Genomic DNA, 11,082 nt, shown 5'->3' with positions numbered 1-11,082 from the left:
ATAAGTCATGATATAATTTATAGTTTTCCCCTGTCAGTTCTCCTTAATTCTAATGTGGCCTCCTCAGAGAATCCAGCTGCAGAGTAAATAAAGCTGAAAATGCTTTTAATAATACTATTTCTCACTCAAACTAAAAGATGGTAGAGTAATTTCAATGAGAAGTTTATATCATACATCATTGCACTCTTAACTTTAACTGATTTTAAAATAACTCTACAACTTCACTTCGGTGAGGCTGGTTAAAAAACAACAACAACAAAAAACCCCTATATTTTCCTTAGAGTTTCACAAACAGGACAAAAAAATTTTCCTTAAGAAAAATCAGAATTTATATGGCAATATGAAGTTTAAACTTAGAGCATTACCCAGCATTTATGGTATTTATAGCTGAACTAATCTAATATTTAATATTTACATAATTAAGTCCCCACCATGTGGTTTGTGCCTTAAAGAGTTTTCTATTACATTTATTTTTCACTATTTGATTTCTTTCTGTTAATTTACTTTCTAACAAAGTCCGTGAATGTGTTCACTTGTTAAATTGCAATGAAAGTAGGAAAAAGTTTGCCAGTTTGTTAGGACTTATAAAAAGCAATAATCCAGCAATAGGGTTATCAATAAAATATAGTTTCCAGGCAATGAGTTTATAACAAGCAGAATAATGCAATGGTCTTCCCAATATTTTTCATTAAGCAGATAATTTTTTGAGGACTAATTCCCAATATATTTGTATTTATTCATTTAGAATTTATATATAACCTACTGTACTAATACCTAATGAACAGATAGGCATTTTAAAAGGATGAGCCAGACATGATATAAATAACCCCCTTTTCTGGTAATCATGATAGCTTCCAATATCATGAAATAACGTCAGAAGAAATACCCTGTTACTGATAGAGATGTCAATCCATATCTCAAATAGCCTTAATAATTTCAAGTTTGGGGGCGGCAACTTCTTGTGGGCTCGATTAGAGGCCATATTACATCATAATGTTGCTGATAAAGTTTGTTCTAAGAGGAGAAATGTCCCTTTGCCACTGTCACCGTATTTGCTAGTGCTTGCATTTTAGTACTATCTTCATTTTGCAACCTCTTTTCAGGGATCCATTTCTCTCACAGTGAAAAAGAATGTAAAAAAAAAAAAAGAGAGAGAAGAAAAGAAAAGAAAGAAAGAGAAAGAAAAGAGGATGTAAAGGCAGAGCTTTTGGGTTTCTACAACATAAATATAGGTGAGAAAAGCTGAGATGATACTGAATGGGTAGGACTTCTCAATGAATAAAGATGTAAAAGTTCATTCCTTCTGGCTGGAAAGACTCATAAGAGTGTTTTTTGTTTTATTTTGTTTTTCATTAAGGGTAGTAGAATTGATAGTTTAAAAGAGAAAAGAAAAAGAAGAAAAGTAACACTTAGAAGTTACAAAACTGGGGATGAGCTAGACTCTAATAGTGGCCATGAGTATCTCACACTGAAAATGAATCCATCACTCTAGCTCAGTAGTTCCACAGGTCCAGTCCCCAGACCAGCAGCACCCCAGCCTAGACTGGTTGGAAAAGCAAATTCTCAGGCCCCTCTCCAGACTTGCTGATGAGGAACCTCTAAATGTGGGGTCCAGGGATCTGTTTTAACAATGTCTCTGAGTGATGCACATTGAAGCTTGAGAACTATGGAAAATCTAGTTCAACGCAATAGTAAAGGGCCAAAGTTAATTTAATCCTAGTATCCATATTAAGTGTAACTGTCCCTACAACTACATCCCAAGTATAAACCCATCACCTGTAGCAGCAGAGGAACGTATCTGACAATGTAAAACAAAAACCCAACCGTCCACCCTAAAGAAAAGTAAGAACTAACACGAACCATCCACATATAGAATATATACCTGTTACTCAGCTTAAAATGAAATTTACAATTTGTCTCCCAAGAATTGGTAAGCCTCATTGATTATGGTTTGGGTACTTTTACCTTATTTTTAAAGGCTAAAATACTGGGTTGTGACTCCAACTGGATAGTATATAGAAAATTTTCTATGCACCTCTGTTTCTATTAATAGAAAGCAATTCTCAAATGTTCTGAACGAGTAAAATAGAGACAGACCCCCTCAATGAATCCTCCCCACTTGTATGAAGTGGATCCACATGGGCAAACAGCATGTCAACGTGCACCTAGCACAGCCTCAGCAGGCCAGACGGCAGACACGCTGCTGCTAGCCCCGGGTGCTCTGGCCTGGGGAACTGCAGCAAGCGCTCAGCTGCCGGGGCCAGACTCCTAAGGTGTGGAGAGTGCAAAAGTCAGAGATGGTATATCTTTCAAATCTAGCTATGAATGTATGAACTTAAGAGAACACCAACAACAGTAATAAGACATCCTCTTCTGCTTATAAGGGCTTATTTAATTTTCTAGAATCACCAAAGCAACTATAATAACAATAATCGACCTGCCTTGTATGTAAGTTTTAGGTCAAAGTTCAGGCTGCTAAATTAACCATCATTTTCCAATGACTTTTGAGAGCAACTTTTACTATAAGTCCATATTTTGCTTCAAATATTCTTCCACTATGCCATTTCCTTCTAGTGTTAAATTTAGATTCATATTAATTTATAAACGATACAAGTAAAATAATCAGAAAAAATATGGAAGAGAAAATGACCCATGAAAAGTATGTCAGATTTTAAACATGGTAAATTCTATTTATTTAGAGCAAATGCTTACAATCTGATGATTGTAACCCATCAAATCACATAATGCTTGTTAAGCCCACTCCATACTTTTTTTTAAATAAGAAAATATATGTAAAGTATGTACTTAGCACAGTGCGTGACCTATAGTGATGGTCAAGAATGATAGCAGGGGTGAGGTATGGCTTTCAAGAGTCAAACAATCGAAACAATTTTACTGGTGCACCATTTCTATTTATTCTTCCTCTTTTGCATAATAAAACCACTCTTGAGCTTCTTGGTTAGTTAGAGACAACAGTTCTCTGGAAAGTAGATTCTATAGCTTCAACTCCCTGAAGAGATGTGTACTAATTTACATCAAAAAATTCTTGAGGGTATAAAATATGCCAGGAACTGTCAACATCACAGATTATCACTGGTAGCTTCTGGTATATTGTTAAGTTTCCACTTAATTTTTAAGGGACACTAGAGAATTAGTATGACCCCACCTACTCTAAGTTAATATACTGTATTTAATAGTGTAATTTTCAAATATGACAGGAATAACCCAGATGTGAAATGCTGAATCATTAATCACAGCTATGATTAATATTTCATAAAATCAAAGCAAGCCTATCCACCCCTCGTGTCATCAGATTTCCATAATGTATGAGTCAAATTTAGAAGGTACCTAATTTGAAAATACCAGATGCTCAGGTTGCAGAAAAGAAGTCCTTAAACTAAACCCTTCCAAGAGCATGAGCAGTCTGATTTTTAGTATCCTTTTAAAATATGTTTTGTTTACATTAATCATGTGGAAATTTCAATTTTAGGAAAGGTAAACAAGTAACATTTCATATGGGGGAGTTGGTATAGAGAAAGTCAATTGTATTTTGGTACACAAAATAAACAGTAACAAACTATTAATAATATTAATAGTCCTTGTCATCTTAGATACTAGTTCAGTAATAGTAAAGTAACTGACTTCAAATTTGTGTTTATTAAAGAAATCACAGAAAATCAATTTCTTAAGTCATCTTCTCAATTTTTTGGCCACTGGCATATACAAAATCAAGTTAAATAAGTACAAATATAATTCATTTAGTATTAACTAAGAGAGAGGTTTCTGTTACATATCTACAGTTCCAAGTGATATATATAGTTCTATGGCAGACCTCTGCTATTACTTTGTGAATATGACACGCTATATAGTTTATACATTGTGTAACGCTATTTAACATAAAAAGGAAATAGTCTTAGAGACAGGTCATATGAAAAAGGACTCTGGAGAAGTCCACACCCAGGAGTGATGATCTGAAAGTGTTTTTTTTAACACAGAAACCCTATATTCTTACTACGCAAATTAAAGTCCCATCGTATATTATACGATTACAAAAGAAGTAATCTGATTAAAATCAACATAGAGACAATAATAAGTTGAATCTATCTTTAAAAAATTAATTTTCCTAATTGGTATACTTAGAGCATACCAGATATACAATGGTAATTATTCATATGGGTAGAAAATGTACATTAAAGATACCTCTGGAACAGCAATTTCTACTGCTGAATTAATTACTAAATTAACTCCTGTCCAGAAAAGTCTTAAAATAGCATGCAGATATATTTCAGCACTAGTTTGTAGCTTTTTAAAAATAAGCACTTTACATAGCTGTAAAGTAGTTATTTAACAATACCTCACTGTGAGAAGGGTCACTATTTTAATTCCATTTTTAAAGATAAGAGCCCTACATCCAAGAGTTTTAAATATTCCCCACAGGTCACAAAGAGGATCTAGAAGCATCTAAACTAAGTAAGAATTTTGTGATACTCAGTCCCCAGGGCTTTTGCTTATTGAGTCTGGAATTGTCACATAATGAAGCAGCACTCTGGGGCTGCTGTCCTCGTGCTCTGAGAACTCAGGTTATTTAAGTCATTTAAAATGAGCTGGGGAATCTCTAAATAAGCCAGGAGCTTCTTTCACAAGGCAAATGAATCCTGTTTATGCATAAGTTATAAGGATTAGAATTACCTAGTTTTCTTCCACATTTTAAACTTATTTTTCTATTTTTTTTTTTTTGGTGTAAATTTCATCTGTGGCCATGTAGTTCTTTCAATTTAAAGAAATATTTTGAAAATACTCCATTATTTACTGTAAAACTAGTCCTAAAATATAAATGAAGTTTCCGTATGATGCTAAATTTCCAGTGCAGTTTTTAGAGCTGCATACCTCCCTTATCTTAAAGATTGGGGTAAAGGTAGCTTTTGTAAAATTTTGATAAATGCTTAAGGTATTGGGGCTGATACCAGTCCTAAAACTGGGAAGACTTTATTAACCTTTATTGAGAAAAATTGTTTAAGATGAGTAATGCCTATGGTGACAATTACAGAGTGTTTTCAATATTCTGTACTGCAGCCTTTCCCAAGACCTGGTTTCATGGGACATTAAAATGTGTTCTGGGTAAAAAGATTCTGGGTTTACTCCATTTGAGCAGCAGAAGGTTAAAGCAGTACATTTACTTATGGACTTCACAGAGTTTTGATCCTGCTAAGTTTCACTGCATTAGAGTTCCCTAGTACAGAATATGCAACATTCCCAAACTAGAGTCACTTCAAAGCCCCTTTCCTTTTTTTCTTATTTTTCTTATTTATTTATTTTTTTAAAGCTCCTTTCTTGGAAAATATTTCATTACCTGTGTTCTGCAGAAAGCACTTTGGGAAAAGCTGCATTACAGACATGCCTTGACTTGATGAATCATGTTTTACAAAAGGGTTCCCACTTCAGAGTCAAACAATCACCTCCCATAATGAGTTTTAAATGATTTTCAAAAACTTACTTTCAGTGAGTGAATTTTACTTTTTTCAGAAACATATGTAATGGTACAAACAGTAAACCTGAATTTACATTTTTCTTAAAATTAAAAGACCTATACGAGCTGAACCATGACTACCAAGATTACAAATGTCTTGCTCATGAATGCAGCCCACTGTTCCTTTGCCACCAACTTGGTGGTCCTGGACAGGCTCAGGCTGCTGCAGGCAGGGTTACTGCCATGGATCCAAGGAGAAGCCCACCCTCTGGCCTAGTCCCTTCTGTACTCCCCTTAACTGTGCACAGGGGGTCTTCTGCCTAGTCTAGACCTAGGCTAGTCACATTGTACAGCATTTCCTTTTTGTAATGATATCTATATTCTCTTTAACAGTCTTCTCTTTCCTTACACTTTTGCTCAGTTGTTTCGGGAAACTTCTTTTACTCTTTCTCTCTTTCTTCCTTCTGCCCCAGAAACCTAAATGAAGCCCTAAATCACATCTGAAAAGCATACAAGTTCCACTGTTTAAATGTATTAAGGAAATGGGAAGCCACACACTCTGGGTGGAATCAGCCAGCCGAGCCAGCACCATCAAGCAGGGAATCCTTTTTACATACTCAGCGACGCTCTGTGAAAAGTCAGGAAGTCTCTTATTTCTTCTTACTTAAACTAGTTTTTATTATTTAAATTATTTGTTATTACTGTTTTATACTTTTTTTTCATTATATATGTACATCTTCTTAGCGATGCTATAAAATAAATGGATTTTTATTGACTTTCCCAGGAAGCTGAAGACAGGTGGATCATTATATCCATAGGAAAATGGGAATCCCAACTGACCTGCAAATGAACCTCTGGAGTGTGATGCATTTATAAAGAGTGAGAACCCCAGGGATCGGCATGGATCCCTTTGCTTTATACTTTCTTATAATCCTTCTGAATAGGGACAATAAATTGCATCTTTCAGCTCATTACTCTTTTTCCTCAAAATCCTCCTCACTTCTCCACAAAAATTGGAGGGACTAACCATAGGTCAATTGGAAACCGTAGTCATTAAAGCATTATAAACTGTCCCCAACTGTAGGCTGCATTGGGACTGTATTTCATTAGTTGCTAGGAAATAATATAGAGACTTAATATGCAAACAGACACCAAATACTAAAAAGAAGATTTAGCATCATCACAGAAGATAGAAAAGGTTAATCGACATCAGAAGGGTCTCCTCACACAACTGCACACAGGCTCTAGATCTGTTTTCTTGTCAAAAAGCTTGGCCAATGGTGGCTGGGCCTCACCCAATTACAATTGGTCAACGATGTGGGAAAAACAGTTTGGCTTAGTGTCAGTTATCCTGTCATATGGGGAAAATAATTATATCAACAAAAATAAATAGTAGCAACAAGGATTCATTTCCAAGTCTTTAAAGCCTGCCACAGGCTTCAAGGGGTTACTTCCCATACCGCGGTGGGGGACAGCAGTAGCGAGATCACCAAGGAGAGAAGGGGACAGCTATCCCCCCATCACCAAGGGAAGGCAGAACAAAGGAGAGAGCAAACATACTAAGGGCTCCAAGTTTCACAGCTGGACTTTACAGGCAGTGCCCGACAACTACAAAAGCGTTTCTGTAAGTTGAACAGTGACGATTTAGTCACTATTTCAAAGTAACAGGATCTTGGGCAGATGCTGGATGACGGTGATTTGTGTCACCTAGAAAATGAGACTGGTGTGACTATAGTTGTAATTGACAACATTTGCTGTACATGATGCTGAAATACATACATGAGGCATATATTTAGGAATTACTGAGTTGAACTGAGACATAAAAGCCCAAAGAACCCTTTAATATGTAACAAAACATATTACTCAAAAAGAAAGAATGTTTATTAATCAGATATAATTTGACCTTTTAGCCATAGAGTATGATAAAATCTTACCTACTGAGAAACTAATCAGTTTCTTGAGCAATACCTTTTAAAACATATAAACTAAAAAAATAAAGTTAGGCCTCCTATACAATGTATAATTTCTTCATTATGATGGAATGCAACAAAATATCTTGCCCTTGGGTTGCTCAGTTTCAGCCAAAACAAATGCAAATGGCTTGTCAGATGACAGCTGTTTGATAAGGCTCTTCTACAAGACCTGCATGCTTTACTTTTTTCCGTGAAACTTGGGATGAAAGGCAGAAGGCAGGAAGAGAATTAATGTAGCATACAGTCTAAAGGCAATGCTACAACCGTGATTAAGTAGAAAAGTTAAAAGGCACAGATTTTCCACAGCTTCGCTGCGTGCAACCCATCCGTGTAACAAGTTGACAGGCCTAGCGCATCAGCTCCATCATCCCCTCCGACAGCTAAAACGCAGCATTGCATCCCTTTTCAGAGAAAATTTGCGTCTGCACCATGAAGCGTTGTACATTATTTCTTAGCACTGCAGGGGGCTCAAGTCCATATGGAACCTTCACAAATATTACCACAGATCAAACCAGCGGCGTTTGGAGGCAGATTTGACATACCTATTTAAATGAACAGCAGGGGTCCTCGGGCAGCCTCAGGCTGTGCGGGAGAGAACCTCCGCGGCAGCCTGAGCCTCAGCTCCATTACTCAGCAAAGACACACTCTACATTTATCATTCATTTCATTTCTGCCAGGGCAAGAAGCTCATTTGCCCAAGGTCAACAAAAAGCGAAAAGAAGGTTTTCTTTTTTTTCCTCAAGAAATAAATGTACCTGACAAGTGGGGATTTTGTCCTTTGGGTTTGTGGAACACAAATAAATACCAGATAATTCTAAAAAGCAGAGTAAATGTGTGCATTGATTTAAGCCTGTGGATGGGAGACACCCCATAAATATTTCTGAAACTTATTAAAAAAATATAATGAATAAAATAGAACTTGACATCATGTTCTAAAAATAAAAAAGATACTGGCATACAGCCTTTTTCAAAAATAGTAATTCTGGGGAACACTCCCAAATGTGCACACTATCAAACACTGATAGGTCTGAAAACAAAACTGTTCACAATACATTCAAATGCAGTTGGAAGTCAAAATGTAACAATCATTTCTTAGGCTGTTTTTGGGCCCAAATTCTAGAATCATACACCACGTTAACCTGTGAAAAGCAAAAATTGTATATAAATATCAAAAGCGAAGTAGAGAGAACTATTTGACTCTCTCAGGGTAAATGCCTCCACAGCCCCTGACAACACCATGCACTTGGCCTTGTTCCCTACCTTGGAAGCAGTTATAGTTACATGCACCATTATTGAGTTGAACATTTATCTCCTAACATGATTTTAATTTGTAGGTAAAAGCATTTTAAGGACAAACCATTCTGATATAAATTTCATAAAGTTTACCTTTAGGAAAAAAGTGAATTAATAAAATATAAAGCCTTTCATCAACATACTCTTTCCCCTAGAAGTCTCATTTTTGAGCATTATAAAATACGAGGTAAATTCTGAAACTGAGAAAAGTCTCCAGTATAATTAGTTTTGTAGCTTACAGTTCATATTATTTATCATAAATGTAACATACTTACATGCATTAATGAATAATATGATTGTTTGCCAGTATAGAAGAGAAAATGAAATGGACGGCCATCTTCTCCCCACTGGATTGCTAATAAAAAGCCAGATGAAAACAAATAAAAATACATACAGAGACAGACCAAATAGTTGTATTTAACTGCAGTTATGAGACACACTTATAATTCTGATTAACTTTTAAAATAACAAAAAAATCATTAATATTTAGGATTTAATATTTAGTTTAGCATATTCAATACACAAATATTTAAGATATTTAATATTTCATACCCATTAAAACAATGTTTATGTTTAATAAAATATTCCTAAATATTTCTCCATGAGCATTTTTGTAATTTATTTCATGGAAAAACTCATAAAATCGCCAAAATCATCTTGTTACAACAAAAAAATTAGGTTTAGCTATAAACACAATGTCCTATATTCTTAAAAAGGAAAACTGACAGAGTCAATAATGCAGTATATTCAGAGAATTCAAAACAGGCAAACGTAACAAAGAAAAGCACTACAGAACATGTTTTTCTATGCCACATTATTTGTTTCAACCCTGTGGTCATCTACCTCTGAGAGTTTAAAATGTCTGCAACAGAAGGGCCCTCAAAAAGGTGTTCCGTGTAATTCCTTTTCAAATACAGATGGCCATTCACATCTAACAACCACCAAATAAACTGAGAAATGGAGTCACTCTAGTAAATAAGCCAAATGCTAACTCCATATCCTTTGTCCATACTATTTCTATTGTTTCTCTGTTAACTATTTGTAGGAACTCTTGTACATTAAAGATTATTATACTCTTTGGTCCATTCCATAGTTGTAACTATTTTCTCCCAGTCTGTCACTTACCTTTCACTTTTGTTTATGACATCTTTCATACTCAAGAAGTTTAGAATATGTATATAGTCTAATCTGTCACTTTTCCTCTACAGCATGTTTCTCAACTGTTTTTTCATTATTGATCCCACTAAGAAAGCCTTTTTTAGGCATTTTTTCTCTAAATGCCACCTTCCCCATTAAATTTTAATACCACAGATATACTAATACAACGTATCTGCTGACGTATACTGTGGACCTGCGAAGGGCCACAGACCACTGTAACAACTAGGTTTCCTCACTCCCTCTGAACCAACCTCTATCCCTACTGAGAAAGCATGCTTTAAGGCTTTGGGCTCTCTATAACTATTTTCCTACATTTTCTTCTGGAATTTTTATAAGTTCATGTTTACGTATTTACTCTATCTGGAGTTTATGTTTGTGAGGCAGAAATCCAAGTATTATTTTGTCCAGCAAAGACTCTTTATCCTTCTACAGTTTTTTGAATAGTATACGCGTTTCTGTTGAAATACTACTTACATTGTTTGTGGGATATCTTTCTTTTCTAAGGATAATTAGCATTAGACAGGCCACTTTAAGTGAATAAGCTTAAAAATGAAGACCAAAATTTCATAATAAGTGGTGAAAAAAAAGTCTTGATTGGGCAGTTAGCTTGAAAGATAAAAACAGATTCTTATTTACCAATGGCTTATGGATGATTTAAATACTTTTCCAACATCATTTTCATAAACTTCATTTCACGGAGAGATGTTTGAGTTGGGTCTCATATCCTGGAACTGATTTCATTATGTATGTGTACACACACACACACACACACACACACACACAGGGTTTCATTGAATCTACAGTATCACAGATTTAAAGGTGCCCCATCATGTACTTTACATAACACACACACAAAAAAAGCTGTCAAACTATGGCAAATATTACAGTTTACAATAATTGTAAAGTGTGCCCTGCTGTCAAAGATGTTAAAATTTGAAAAAACATGTCCTAGAATTCACAAAATATGGCATAAGCATAAGCTGCCGCTGAATATACCCCTCTGTCCAATCGCCCGTCTACTCCGCGCCGCTACTGCCATTTAACCAGCAGAGCTTTTTGCCTCATTTTGATACCAGGTACGGTAAGCTCCCTTCATTATTCCTTTTAAAATTTCTTGTTGCTCCTTGCACAACTGAACTTGACAAGTTTCCCACAAAAGTTGTACAAAGACTTTAGCTGAAATAATATTAA

At 35.4% G+C, this 11,082-nt stretch overlaps 1 protein-coding gene across 1 annotated transcript in view; it reads right to left on the bottom strand.

The window, feature by feature from the left end:
- MRPS9 (mitochondrial ribosomal protein S9) overlaps positions 1-11,082 on the bottom strand; it is a 58,588-nt gene that overhangs the window by 14,891 nt on the left and 32,615 nt on the right. Inside the window, exon 5 of the mRNA XM_012664261.1 lies at positions 9,009-9,088. Within this exon, the coding sequence (XP_012519715.1) occupies positions 9,009-9,088 (80 nt within the window). The remainder of the gene's footprint in view (positions 1-9,008; positions 9,089-11,082) is intronic.

The sequence above is a fragment of the Propithecus coquereli genome, unplaced genomic scaffold, assembly GCF_000956105.1.
Source record: "Propithecus coquereli isolate 6110/MARCELLA unplaced genomic scaffold, Pcoq_1.0 Scaffold88, whole genome shotgun sequence".
Taxonomy (NCBI): Eukaryota; Metazoa; Chordata; class Mammalia; order Primates; family Indriidae; genus Propithecus; species Propithecus coquereli.
Note: the sequence above shows the minus strand (reverse complement) of the source record. Positions and strands in the feature narration are given on the sequence as shown.